Genomic DNA, 14,989 nt, shown 5'->3' on the forward strand with positions numbered 1-14,989 from the left:
GGCCTTCTTACCCATGGTGTGTGGGGGAAATTTCTAGTATCCTTTAGCCATTTACAGGTATTGAACATTTCTTTTATGTCTTTCTACTTCTGATGGTATCACCCCGGGGAATTGTAGCCGCCTCCTTTTTCTTTTACCCCCTGTAAAGTTACATGGTTTCATTTTGAAATCTAGTCTGAAAAGCCCCACTAGATGTGGTTGGGACAAATCCCTTCAGCCTGAGAACGTGAGTTTCTAGTTTCAAAGTAGGCCTCGCCACTTCTATTGTTTTGCTTTGTTCTTGCTTTGGTCTGTTTTCATTTGGTATCTAAGACCAAATAAAAATGAGAGCTGCCATAATTACAGATGAGATAATTCCTTGCAGTTTATGTAGCGGCTTTACACAGATCACTTCATTCGATCCCCACAACACTCTGTGAGGCTGGTGTTATTGTTACAGTTATAGCAATGATTGAAAATGTTCTTGAGAAACACCTGGTGATGCCACCAGATTGGGTTTTGGAGTTTCCTTTTTCATTTGATGGAAGCATCCATCTGGGATTCTTTTTAAAAAAATACTAGTCAAGAGCAGTAGTGAGAACAGGGGAAAGGGTAGAACAGAGTTTGGTCTGTAACTGACTGAACAACCAATTGAGATAACTTGCTACCTTTGGACCAGCTCATTTGGGATTTTTATGGGTATTTTTGTCTTCCCACATTTTGCAGGAACCTTAGCTACATGGTTGGGGCAGGGAGTGTGGGACAAGCGGGTCTGTGAATGGAGATAGAGTTGTGTTCTTTGGGGAGATTGTCAGACTTGCCAGTGGTCATTAAATTCACAAACCTCTTCATCAGGAGCCAGAACTAAATATATTGTGGTGGTTGGTTGCTTGGATGTGATAAGCTTAGGTTTTTTTCTAGGATCTATTTAAAAATGATTCAACACAAGAAAAATTTGTGGACAGGTGTGATTTGAAGATGTAGCCTTAGTTTTCAGGCATCCATTTTGGCCCCAGAAGAACCATTGATTTATTTTAACCAAATAGCTGATTTAAGTTCAGCAGATATTTCTTGATTTATGTTTACTTTTTGGCAGTGAGTTAATTTAACATGTGCTGTTTTTCTTGATTCTTCTACATCTTCCCACAGCCTTTTTATTTTAAACAGCCAGTCCCTTTTTAAAATGAAATGATATAGCACATTCGATTTATGAAATAGACTACAGCACTCTTTTATATATATATACATTCATTTTAGAAGTTTGTATTTATAACATTTATTTATAGTCAGTGAGAAGAATGAGGCTGTTTTGATCCATGCAAACACTTGAAACAGATTTAAGAAGATTGCAGTCTTATTTTAGTCTCACTTTTCAGTTTATTTCTGTGTTTAAAAAATAGATAGTTGTTAATAAAACAGCTTGACTTGCAAGCCAAACACATTTTTTAAGTTAATCTGGTAAGGAAGCGTGAAAGAGGAGTTGAGGAGTAATCTTTATCGTGAATATAAAATTCAGATAAGCCGGACTCGGTGGCTCAGCCTGTAATCCCGTGCCTTTGGGAGGCTGAGGTGAGTGGATTGCCTGAGCCCGCGGGTTCGAGACCTGCCTGGGCGACTTGGCGAGACCTCATCTTTACAATAAATCAAAAATGAGCTGGGCGTGGTAGCGCACGCCTGTAGTTCCAGCTACTTGGAAGGCTGAGGCGGAAGGATCTCTGGAGCCCAGCAGATCGAGGCTGCGGTGGCCGGGAGCGGCCACTGCACTCCAGTCTGGGTGCAGAGTGAGACTCCAACTCAAAAAAAAATAAAATAAAATAAAATTCAGGTAAGGAAGACCCTCAAACTCACAGGCGCTAAATTTATTATACAATAATTCACCACTCAGCTTGTCAGGATCAGTTGTCATTGCAGAGCCATTATTCTGTGACCAAAGTATGGGAGGGACAGCTGCGCCTGGCACTGCTTGATTGTGGTCCCCATGTTCTGTGTAGTATACTTTGCATGTGCTAGTTGGTGTAAGATAAGCTTGTGCAAGTGTGATTCAGCCTCTATAATTGGGACCAGTCCTAAGAAGTGCTGGTTTATTCACAGGCATGAAAGTTCCTCTGTCTTCACAAAAGTAAATTACTGGGTAGGAGCCTCTGGTATATTAGAGTTTGACATGTAACACATTTGAGGTGGGCTTGTTGTTTTAAAATGCAGTTTTTATAGTTGACTCTCAGTCTGTAAGTAATGGAGAGGATATAGGGAAGGGGAGGTGGGTAGGAAGAAAGGAATTTAGAAATTAAAAATTTAGAAATTACATTTAAAAATCAGAACTGCTGTTGACTCTTGATTATTTCTAGGGCAGGTTAATGCTAGTGAGGATTCAGAAATGGTCTGGGAATGGTCGGTCATCTTTTTGCAGACAGTTTCTGTGAAGGAGTGTTGACTCAAGCTTACTGCTGCAAAGATGCCCCCCTGCTTCAGTAAGAGGAAAAGAAGTGTGTTTTGGGGCTCCATATGGAAGAGGGAGAGAATGAGCACTGAGGGCCTTAGGCCTTCCTCTCCTCTCATTCCCCAGCCTGAGCAGTTCATCTGAGAGTCTGGTTCTCTCTGTGGGTCTCTGGTTTAGAGGTGCTGTCTAAGTTGGTGTCCCTGCTTATCTTGGTTCTTAGCTGCACCTTACTCTGTTGACTGCTCATGTGAGTTGAGAGTTGACTGTATGACTCCTGAAGTGCCTTCAAAAATCCCCTAAGAATCCATGCAACATTTTGGTGTAATTGCTGTGCTTCAAAATATGCCTAGCTATTCAGACATGGGGAAAATGTATCACAGAGTGATAGTGTATAAGGAACCCTGACTGTCTCCCTGAATCTTTTTATTCTGCCTATTCAGGAAGGGTCAGGGGCTGTTAATTTACTTTCAAGATGTTTCCCGAATTAAGTTTTGAATTTCCCTTTTTCTTAGCATGAATAATTGAAAATTGACTATACAGTAGCATGAATTTATAGAGGATACTAAAATTTTGGATTTTGAGCCAGCTGGGAAATTCCCTTCAGTTTTTCTGGCTTATACCGTGCATTTGAAGAATGTTGAATCAAGATGTTTTGAGGAAGTCAGTTGCTCTTGCTGTTGAATGTGACCTGGAAGGAACTGAGGAATAGTAAAACCGAAGATGTAGTTTATTGATTTTTCTTTTTTTCAAATTCCTTTTTTAGGCATCTGAAGAAGCCTCCCTCAGAGCATTGGAAAGTCTGATGACAGAATTTTTTCATGATTGTACAACCAATGAAAGAAAACGTGAGATAGGTAAGTGGAATGTTGAATTGTAAAGAGTAATTTATAATGAGAAGGTCCTGGTGGGGAGGAAGGAGTTGTTGATAGCCTTGGCTGGTTAAGTCTGCATATTTCCCCTTTTGAATTCTTGTACTTTTTGCTAGGGTTCTGCTGATTGGTGGCTGGTAAGGTCTGTAAACCTAGTTCTAAAGGCGTAGTGATGGATTTTCTTTCCTTTGGTTAAGAGGAAAACCCCTCTCCTGTTTTGTTCTTTTTGTTTGTTTGTTTGTTTTTTGAGTCGCAGTCTTACTCTGTCACCCAGACTGGAGTGCAGCGGCCGCTCCCGGCCACCACAGCCTCAACTTACTGGGCTCCGACGATCCTTCCGCCTCAGCCTTCCAAGTAACTGGAACTACAGGCGCGCACTACCACGCCCGGCTAATTTTTTGATTTATTGTAGAGATGAGGTCTCGCAAAGTTGCCCAGGTGGGTCTTGAACCCGCAGGCTCAGGCAGTTCATTCACCTCAGCCTCCCAAAGCGTAGGATTACAGGCTGATCCACCCGGCTTGTTTTGTTCTTAAATTCAGTTATGATAACGAACATTTATAAGAAGCCTATGACGTAAAAAAAAATTTTTTTTAAACATTTAAATTTTTTTTAGAGATGAGGTCTTACTGTGTTGCCTAGGCTGGTCTTAAAGTCCTGGACTTAAACAGTCTCCTACCTCAGCCTCCCTCCCAGGTAGCTGGGATTATAGGCATGAGCCACTGTGCCTGGATTGTTAATTTAAAATCCTCATAAAGTGTCAAAATGAACATGTTTTGGTGTATAGATGTCTGATCTGAACCTGATCCAGTGCCCAGAAGTCCCTTAACTGGTATTACTTTGAGGGTCTTCCAGTTTTTTTTCTCTTTACCTTTATCTTTCCCATTCTAAAAGTTTTGATGACTAAAGCCTTAAAATAACAGAGATGGAGGTCTTTTGGGGTCATTAGCACTTTTTAGAACCTACTTTTGAATTTTATACCCATTCACATAAGCAATATTCATTAAAGCATATAATAAAGCAGGGGTCCCTAGTCCCTGGGATATGGACTGGTACTGGTCTGTGACCTGTTAGGAACTGGGCCGCACAGCAGGAGGTGAGCAGTTGGTGAGCCAGGAAGCTTCATCTGTATTTACAGCTGCTCTGTATTGCTCACATTACCGCCTGAGCTCTGCCTCCTGCCAGCTCAGCGGCAGCATTAGATTTTCATTGGAGTGCAAACCGTATTATGAACTGTGCATATGAGGGATCTGCGTTGCCTGCTCCTTACGAGAATCTCATGCCTGATGATCTGAGGTAGAGCTGAGGCGGTGATGCTGGCACTGGAAAGCGGCTGCAAACACAGAATTTTGCAGATTTAGCAGTGAAGTTTGAGTGCACAGAGACCATAATAAATTAGTTGCTTGTAGATGCACATCAAAAATAATAATTTCATAATAATTATTCATGTAATTATATATTACAGTGCAATAATAGAAATAAAGTGTACAACAAATGTAATGCGCCTGAATCATTCCAAAACCATACCTCCTGTCCCCCCTGCCCCACCATGCTTGGAAAAATTGTCTTCCGCGAAACAGATCCCTGATGCCAAAAAGGTTGGGAACTGCTGTTGTAAAGTAGAAAATATATTCAGGTGTTAGGCCTCTACCTTAGGAACGTGTTGTACTGTGGTGCTAGTCTAACCTTTTCTTGTCCCAAGTCCCTATTTACCCCTGCACTTGAGAGTGAAACATGCTTTTCTCTATCCAAACCTTTTCTCTGTCCAAAGGCTATTCTTTTATGTGTTTGACTTACATTCATTTCTTCTCCCTCCTTGGAGTTCTTGTTCTGTGACTCTGGGACCCTGGAGACCCATATCTCTGCCTCTCTTGGCTTCTCTAAATGATGTTGGCCAGTTAAATACTATGACTGATTCTGCCTTGATCCAAAACTCAGTTGGAGGATAAGATTTCCAGGTGGCCAGTAGACTTTGGCTGCAACTCCTTTTCCCCTGCATTCTTTAAGCCTCACATCAGCTTTTGGTAGAGGCCAACTTCTTATCTCTTAATTTTAAACAGATAATCTCTTTTGGGTCTGCCCTCACATGCCTTTCTTTTTCTTTTTCTTTTTTTTTTTGAGTTGGGGTCTCACTCATAGCCTAGACTGGAGTGCAGTGGCATGCTCATGGCCACTGCAGCGTCCACCTGCTGGGCTCTGGCCGTCCTTCCACCTCAGCCTTCCAACTACTAGCCAGAACTACAGATGTGTGCTACCATGCCAGGCTAATTGTTTGTTGTTGTTTTTTTTTGAGTTGGAGTCTCACTTTGTCTCAAAAAAAAAACAACAAACAATTGACTGGAATGCAGTGGCCGCTTTCGGCCTCCACAGCCTCGACCTGCTGGGCTCCGGCGATCCTTCCGCCTCAGCCTTCAAAGTAGCTGGAAATACAGGCGTGCGCTACCACGCCTGGCTAATTTTTTGATTTATTGTAGAGATGAGGTCTTGCTTGCCCAGGCAGGTCTCGAATCCGCGGGCTCAGGCAATTCACTCACCTCAGCCTCCCAAAGGGCAGGATTACAGGCTGAGCCACCGAGCCCGGCTTTTTTTTTTTTTTTTTAGTTTATTGTAAAGACGAGGTCTTACCATGTTGCCTAGGCTGGTCTCGAACCAGCAGTCTCAGGCTATCCTCTCACCTTGGCCTCCCAAAATGCTGGAATTACAGGCTTGAGCCACCGTGCCCAGTTTACATGCCTTTCTTGGGAGGGCATTGTGGAGAACCAGAACATTTATAAATAGGGGATTACTGACAGAAGCTGAGGCCATAGATAAACTGGCTTCTGGCTTAGAAGACCCTGCTTACTTACCTCCCTAGGTTCTCTTTTCCTTAGTTCGACTGGCCTTCCTCCTACCCCCTGAGTGATCCTTTTGTTTTTCGTGCTACCAAATTGTCTTACACTTACAGTAAAAATATCAGTGGTGTTTTTTTTTTTTTTTTTTATAACCAAAGGAGGTGGAGAATCTTTTCCTTATATTAGTCTGCCGTATTCCAACACTATAATTTCTTTGAAGTTTTTTTTTTTTTTTTGAGTTGGAGTCTCCACATAGTGGCACTCATGGCCACCAGAGCCTCGACCTGCTGGGCTCAGGTGATCCTTCCGCCTCAGCCTTCCAAGTAGCTGGAATACAGGCGCGCACCACCATACTTGGCTAAATTTTTGAGATGAGGTCTCACCAAGTTGCCCAGCCTGGTCTTGAATCTGTGAGCTCAGACAGTCCTCTCATCTTGGCCTTCCAAAATGCTGGGATTATAGGCATGAGCCACCATGCCCAGCTTTGAAGTTTTTTGTTTTTTTTTTAAGCTTATAATTGAAATGCTTTTGGTTCTTCTCTTAATTTTTGGTGTGCTAATCAAATATTGCTACCTTGTGTGTTCATGAATTAAAAGTAGAACCTTTTGAACATGTTTGTATTCTAATCTGATTTTAAAATAGCTTTAAGTAACCAGATACTACAAATGTCTAATTTAAGTGCAGCCTAGAGGAATCCAGTGGTTTTGTTCTGTACAGTGGATTTGTTTTAGTTCTATTCTCATGGTAGGTTTATTTGAGTGTGTGGACTGGAACCATTTCTTCTTTTCTGTTTTCTAAGAAGAAACGAATGACTTTTTCTAGCTAGGTGGGAGAAAGGGGGAGAGATCTTTTCTTAAAAGGGTTCCACCCTCCTTCGAGTAAAGGTGAGTTACTAGTGCTCTAGAGACTGATAGAGCTGTTATCAGGGATTGTCAAGAGACTGGTCATTTGAACAGTGATGGACATAGAAGCATCAAGGAGGACTTGTTTGGAGACTTAGTGAATTAGTGGCAAAGTCTAGAACACAGCTCAGAGTTCCTCATTTCTAGCCATAGCTCATTCTCTCTGGTTTGATTTCACCTCTAGGATTCATAGAAACTTGTGCTTAGTTATCAGGACAGGCCATATTTGTAATGAGACTACTTATTGCATTTATCCTAAATGATAGAGAACTAGCAGAGCAGTGACTTTAGGATTAGAACAAGCTGCTATGCATTTTGCTTTTCCAAAGGCTTCCTAGAATCTCTTGGGGTTGTTGGCCTTTGTATTTTTACCCTTTTTGGACTGTGCTTTGTGACCAGTGCAGCAGGTCAAGGCAACTAAGAGGAAGTATGTCCAGAAACATGGTGGAAGACTTGAAATGCTTGGTGTCTTGTGGATCCTGACTGATGCTGACAGCAGCCCAAGGAGGAGGAAAACCATCTCTAACTGATTTGTTGTGTGGACAGGGCTGCTCCCAGCAACTCTTTAAATTGTTATTCTTACTTACAGATTATTACTATTTTTGGTAGTGGTATTTTAAAATAAAACCAACCCATATGAAGAGAGTTAGCCATCTTGGATTCTCTTACATTTTTTTCCTGCCCTGTCTTCGTAAGGTTAGCCTTAAACTTTTTCTGCTTCTCTAGTCATAGTTGTGTGTGTGTGTGTGTGTGTGTGTGTAATGTAGACTTTAGTAAAGATTTGTAGAGGAGTGGTGAGGAGATGTAATGTACAGCTCATACCCCAGAGGAAATAAGTTAGCCATCATTTTGAAGAAGGTGAAATGATACTCCTATATAACATTCTTTATTCACATTAGGTTAAATAAGAACTTTAACAATGGAAGTTTTTTCTCTGCCTAGAGATGTATTCATAGCAAAGTCATTGGCTTTTAGATGGTGAAAAACACTCTTAGGGGTTTGGTTACCTCAGAGTTAGGAAAATATTGTATAACTTATTCTTTCTATCTTGAAGAATCAGCTGGTTTTGACACTATTTACATTTATATAGAGAGAGTCATGTTTTAAAAAATAATGACTGCCCAGTCTTGTATTAATTTCGTGTATTTTCATAGCCTTCTTTTGTTGCTATTTAACTTTTCCAGAGGAGCTTCTTAATAACTTTGCCCAGCAAATAGGAGCCTGGAGATTCTGCCTGTATTTTCTCTCCAGCACTAGGAATGACTATGTAATGATGTACAGTTTGACGGTTTTTGAGGTGAGTTGTCAGATAATTTTATACTCTGCTATAAAGTATTTTGTAGTCAGGTTCCCGTGTCATGGGCATTAAACTTTAGCTTTAATATTCAGATGACTGGGAAAGAATGGTAACTTGGCTCAGGGCCTCCTCCCCATATTCTGCCTTTGTCTAGATGCCTGCTATTCTGGGGCATCTTCCGTTTTCCACACCAGAAAGGTAAGATGGATCGTTGACTTTAGGGGTAAAGAGGTAGGTCGTTTGTGGTAATATGTAACGTTCCCCTCCCTATTATCATTTAAAAGAGAAAGATAATCACAGGAAAATATTTGGGAGAAGGGATGACACCCATAATACCATCATCCCCAACCACAAACATTTTTATTTCTGTCACCGCACTTCCAGTCCTCATCTTCTGTACATACATGCTTTAAAAAAAAATCTAATTATAATCATGTTGCTCATTTTTTTAAAAGAAAAAACCTTTAATTTAAAGCTCTGATCTATGCATAGCATTAATTTTTTTTTTTTTTTTTTTTTTTGAGCTGGAGTCTCACTCTGTCGCCCAGGCTGGAGTGCAGTGGCTGCTCCCGGCCACCGCAGCCTCGACCTGCTGGGCTCCAGTGATCCTTCTGCCTCAGCCTTCCAAGTAACCGGAACTACAGGCGTGTGCTACCATGCCCGGCTGATTTTTTGATTTTATTGTAGAGATGAGGTCTCGCTGCCCAGGCGAGTCTTGAACCCGCGGGCTCAGGCAATTCACTCACCTCTGCCTCCCAAAGGCGCGGGATTATAGGCTGAGCCACCGAACCCGGCTAACATTCATTTTTATATCACGGTTAAATTTGGTACAAACTATGAAAGTGGTAACACTGAAGTTTTCAACAGAAATCTATTAAGATCCCTTAGAAAAATTATTTAAAGAAACAACTTCAAGTAATTTACTGCTGTGAGGTTAATACATAAAGAAAAAAAATTCACATATTTTACTGAAATTTTCAGTAAATAATTTTAGCCATAATACTTAATGTAAAATTAAAAGTTCAAAAGTTGTGTTTGACTCTAAAGGAATTAAAATTTTATTGCTCATTTTTGTATTCTGCTTTTTCCCATTTAACCTATTATTATATTCCCACAAGTAGTTGTATTGTTATTCACCAAGCCATTCTCCTATTTTTGAACATTAGAGTGCTTCTGTCATTATTTTTTTTGGTGGCCATTAGAGACAGTGGTGTTTAGAAAGGTTTTACACATACAGCTTTTTGTTTCTATTAAATTATTCAGCACATCTTCCTAGGAATAGGATTGTTGTGTCATAGGATTTGAGCATTTTTATTACTTTTATTGCCAAATTATCTTAAACCTTTATTTAAAAAAGGGCTCATTGTTTATTGAGGTGATATAACCAACTGTGGAATGAAAACCAATTATTTTTTGTGTATAGATTGTTCACTTAAAAGATGGACATTTATTTTTCAGAATCTGATCAATAAGATGTGGCTTGGGGTCCCATCTCAGGATAAGATGGAAATCCGTAGCTGCCTACCCAAACTCCTTTTGGCTCACCATAAAACCTTACCTTATTTTATCCGGAACAAACTCTGCAAAGTTATTGTTGATATTGGACGTCAAGATTGGCCCATGTTCTACCATGACTTTTTTACCAACATTTTACAGGTAAGGAAACTTTATCTTGTAAATTGTTTGTTTGTAGAAGTGATTATTTCTTTGCCTTGAAGAGGAGTTTCAGATGAGCATTTTGAAACTGCAGTTGTGAGGTTATTATAGGATAGAAGATCACATTCGCTTAGCTTTGTATTCATGAGACATATTGTACCTTTGTGCAGTGGAGAAAGGGGAGGAGAAACCCAGTAGCTTTAACCTCTTGTGAAATTCTGTTCAGTATATATTTGAAAACCTGTCATGTGCTGCACCAGGTGTTGGGGATGCAAGGGTAAGGCCTTCAATAGTTTTGTAATTTAGTGGGGAAGTAGCTTTGTCAATACTAGTTATCTAACACTATGACAATTACTGTGGAAGTGTATGCAGAGTGCTGTGGTAGCACAGCATGTAGACTCTGTTGGGGATGAAGTGTGAGATGTGAAGTGGTAGGGTAAGGGGCTAGATTGATTCCAGACCAGGAAGGGCGATGGGTTCCATTGTTAATTCTCAGTCTTTCCTTGGGAGCTAATGAGAAATTTTGAGAAAACATGACCATGTTTTTTTTTGTTTTTGTTTTTGTTTTTGAGTTGAAGTCTCACTCTGTCGCCCAGACTGGAGTGCAGTGGCCGCTGTCGGCCACTGCAGCCTCGACCTACTGGGCTCCAGCAATCCTTTCGCCTCAGCCTTCCAAATAGCCGGAATTACAGGCACGTGCTACCACTCCCTGCTGATTTTTTATTTATGGTAGAGATGAGGTCTCGCCAAGTTGCCCAGGCGTGTCTCGAACCCGCGGGCTCAGGCAATCCACTCACCTCAGCCTCCCAAAGTGCAGGATTACAGGCTGAGCCACTGAGCCCGGCTTATGACCACGTTTTTATGTTGGGATAATGACTAGCTGGAGTGTGGATTGCAGAGGGGTGAGGTGAGAGGGAAGGAACAAGGAAAGCTGCTGCTGAAGTCAGGGCAGGATGAGGAGGGTTTAAGCCAAGTGGAGACAAACCTGGTGGATGGAGGTGAGACATCAAAACTGAGTCAAGAGTCTTTGGCCAGTGACTAGATGGGAGGGGTGAGGAAAGGGGGAGGAATCTAGAATGACTTCTAGTTTTCTGGGTCAGGTAGATTTGACAGGCCAGTTTGGGTAGAGGATTATCAATTCAGTTTGGCAGAAAATGCATTTAATATTTGCATGTTCCTTCTTGTGTAATGGCTAATGAGACATTAGACAATGTGGATTTGGGGTTCAGAAGAGAAGTCTGGGCACAGGTCAGGATTTGGAATCATCAGGTAATAGTTGAGACTTAAAAGCTAAGAGGGACATGATGTCGCTCATTTGAATCCTCTGATCAAATTAGAAACATTTTCATATTATGGAAACAGTCTTGGATGTATGGAGAGAAATGGGTATTAGGTCCAGTTTATAGAAATAAAATTTCTTTGAAAATGAGTTATAGTCTCAGTGACTGTACATTCAGGATTTTCCAGAACAATGTCATTCTCTAATATGCTATGCTCACTCTCCCTATAGACCATTTGAATGATGCAGCAATAAAAAAAATTAGCATCAATGTTGCTTCTCTCAGATTGCCTCTCAAAGTGGCACAAAATTCTTCAGTTTTGTACAATGATTCATTTATTTAGAGATTTATTAGATTGATACTGCAAAAGAGATTCATGCCTTTATTCAGTAAACTATTTGTTGAACACCAGCCATGTGCACATGGGGATATAGTAATGAACAAATGTAAAGTATTTGCCTTCCTGAAGTTCATAATCTGAAGGGGGCAGACATCAGTAGGTGATAAGCAAATAACTATTTTGAAGTAATTGTAAGCATTATGAAGAAGACTAAATTCCCAGGGTAAAGGGAAAGAAACTATTGGGGGGTCTTATTTAGATGGGATGCTTATAGAAGACTTTCCTGGGTGATGGATGTTTGAGCAGAAACCTGAGTGGAGGTGATGGAGTGAACCGTGTGGATATCGAGAGGAACAGTGTTCTGGGTGGAGGGAATAGCAAGTGCAGAGAACCTGAGGAATGGCAAGGAGGCCAGTGAGCTGGGGGTACATGAGGTGAGAGGCTTTCCTGGTGCTCTCTGATACACTTGTCTTCACTTCACGTTGAGGACAGTTGTGGTCACTTTCCATGGTTCTCTAAGAGGGAGCCAGGAAAGCCTACTGGAGATAGAAAAGACCAAGAAGGTTGAGGGTCTAAGTGAATTCATTCCCGGGTTGGCTAGAGGCATCACATCCTGTGAGAAGAAGTCCAGGAACACGCGTCGGAGGGTCACAGTGCTGGTAATCAATTTCGTCATCACATGATCCTTTGAGTAGACCATCTAAAAGAGTTTTTAATTTTATTTTTATTTTGGACTTGTGATCTGTTTACATTCTAGGGTGCATATAGTTTTTTGTTTTTAAACCCGGTAACAGTTGGCTGTGTGGCATCTATGCAGTTTATGTTATAACTATAGCAACCACTATAACCAGGCAGAGAGGATTTGATTTGAGGCCCCAGAGAGATACTTAGAGTTCTGTGGGTTGGTTATGTCCTTTCTAGGCCACTGGAGAAGGAAGTAATTGAAGTAGAAACTGATCCTTGTACTTGCCATCCCTCTCCACATGCGCCAGCACACTTAATGTCTTTCTAGAACTTGTTCTTCAGATACTTTTTTTTTTGTTTTTGAGTTGGAGTCTCACTGTCACCCAGACTGGAGTGCAGTGGCTGCTTCCGGCCACCGCAGCCTCGACCTGCTGGGCTCTGGTGATCCTTCCGCCTCAGCCTTCCAAGTAGCCAGAATTACAGGCATGTACTACCACGCCCGGCTGATTTTTTGATTTATTGTAGAGATGAGGTCTCGCTGCCCAGGCGGGTCTCGAAACCACGGACTCAGGCAATCCACTCATCTCAGCCTCCCAAAGGCGCAGGATTACAGGCTAAGCCACCTAGCCGGCTCTTCAGATTCTTGAAACCTGCTGAGCTGAACCTGTTGTCTTGTTATGCCTGGGGCCAGATAGTTGAGGGGCAAGCAGCATAGGAAAGAATTGCTGTTTCTTCTCTGATTGGGTTGTATAATTAAAAGCTGTTGAACCCTTTCAGTTCACACTAGAAACCTGAACTTGCTCTTCAACCTAAAGGAGCTTATTATTTGTTAAACTGCAGAGATTACTTGTGCTATAAGCTTAAATTGTATATGTAAAGATGGTAAGGGAAATACTATTTAATAAAAAACTTTCTGGATGTAAAGCTAATGAGAAGAAAAATTACACATTTTAGCAAGCCCTGTTTGCAAGTAAAGAATAACATTCTTTTTCTTTTCTTTTCTTTTCTTTTTTGCGTTGGAGTCTCACTCTGTCGCCCAGACTGGAGTGCAGTAGCCGCTCCCGGCCACTGCAGTCTCCACCTGCTGGGCTCCGGCTATCCTTCCACCTCAGCCTTCCAAGTAGCTGGAACTACAGGCACGCGCTACCACACCTGGCTCATTTTTTGATTTATCATAGAGATGAGGTCTCACCAAGTTGCACAGGCAGGTCTCAAACACACCAGCTCAGACAATCCACTCACCTCAGCCCCCCAAAGTGCGGGATTAGCCACCGAGCCCGCCTAACTTTCTTTTTCATTTGCCTTCTTGTCTGACCTTCTCTCCTTCCCTCAAATGATGAGAAGGAGGAGAATATTAAGATATACTTTTTATATTATATGAATTTTTAATTTCTGGGGAGCACAGAGCAATTTATATCTACAGGAGAGTATATTTTGCCATTCTGTTTGGCAATATGAATCATTCCCTGCTGAGAGAGTAAGAATGAGGGCTTGCAGGGAAAATAGCTACAAAAGAGGTAAAGGAGAAGGAAAGAAAGGAAAAGGGGAGTAAGTAATGGAAATCTTTTAGACTACAGTTTGATAAGCCAGATGGAAAGAGATCCTTATGCAGGCATAGTTCTACTTTATTATGTTTACGTAATTGTAAAAATTGGCAGAGGAGGGCTCTTCTGTTCCTTCTCCGCTGCAGTATCTGAATTTAAGTTGATGTTAGAAGTAGTCCAAGTTTGTGAGAAATAAAGAGAAAAATTGAAGAGAATATGCTTGAAGGCTTAGTGTTCAAGATAATTGATTTTATAGAGAACATTTTTGATTGATCGATTGATTGATTGTGTCAGAGTCTCACTCTGTCACCTAGGCTGGAGTGCAGTGGTATGCTCATGGGCACCGCAGCCTCGATCTGCTGGGCCCAGGTGATCCTTCTGACTCAGCCTTCCAAGTAGCTGGAACTATGGGCATGGCCCACAATGCCTGGCTTTTTTTTTTTTTTTTGAGTTGGTTTCTTACTCTGTCGCCCAGGCTGGAGTTCAGTGGCACTTTACAGCCACCCCAGCATGGACCTGCTGGGCTCTGGCAATCCTTCTGTCTCAGCCTTCCAAGTAGCCAGAACTACAGGCGTGCGCTACCATGCCTGGCTAATTTTTGTTATTGTAGATATGAGGTCTTGCTAAGTTGCCTGGGCTCAGGCAATCTACTTGCCTCGATCTCCCAAAGTGCTGGGATTACAGGCTGAGCCACCAAGCCCGGCCTTTAAAAAAAAATTTATTGTAGAGATGAGGTCTTGCCGTGTTGGCCAGGCTGATCTTGAACTCCGTGGGCTCAGGAAATCTACTTGCCTCTGCCTCCCAAAGTGCTGGGATTACAGGTATAAGCCATCGCGCCTGGCTTGAGAGCATTTTTAACACACCATTCATTGCTGCTGGTTTTACACTTTGCTGCTTCTGAAGACAATTGAATTTACCATTAGTTTCCATTATTGAGTGCTTTTCCTGCTCTTTGGAATGAGCTTTTCCTTGGTGTGTGATGGGGAGAGTTCTTCTCTTTTTTCTTTTTTTGAGTTGAAGTCTCACTCTGTCGCCCAGGCTGGAGTGCAGTGGAACGCTCCTGGCCACCGCAACCTTGACCTGCTGGGCTCAGGCGATCCTTCTGTCTCAGCCTTCCAGGTAGCCAGAACTTCAGGCGCATGCTACGATGACTGGCTAATTTTTTTATTTAT

At 41.7% G+C, this 14,989-nt stretch overlaps 1 protein-coding gene across 1 annotated transcript in view; it reads left to right on the forward strand.

Moving 5' to 3' along the window:
• The first annotated feature begins 3,083 nt into the window (after positions 1–3,083).
• XPO6 (exportin 6) overlaps positions 3,084–14,989 on the forward strand; it is a 102,682-nt gene continuing 90,776 nt past the window's right edge. Inside the window, exons 1-3 of the mRNA XM_021719377.1 lie at positions 3,084–3,270; positions 8,201–8,313; positions 9,772–9,969. Coding sequence (XP_021575052.1) covers positions 3,219–3,270; positions 8,201–8,313; positions 9,772–9,969 — 363 coding nt within the window. The 5' untranslated portion in view covers positions 3,084–3,218. The remainder of the gene's footprint in view (positions 3,271–8,200; positions 8,314–9,771; positions 9,970–14,989) is intronic.

The sequence above is a fragment of the Carlito syrichta genome, unplaced genomic scaffold (genome assembly GCF_000164805.1).
Source record: "Carlito syrichta isolate Samal-C Ts95f unplaced genomic scaffold, Tarsius_syrichta-2.0.1 Scaffold314605, whole genome shotgun sequence".
Classification (NCBI taxonomy): Eukaryota; Metazoa; Chordata; class Mammalia; order Primates; family Tarsiidae; genus Carlito; species Carlito syrichta.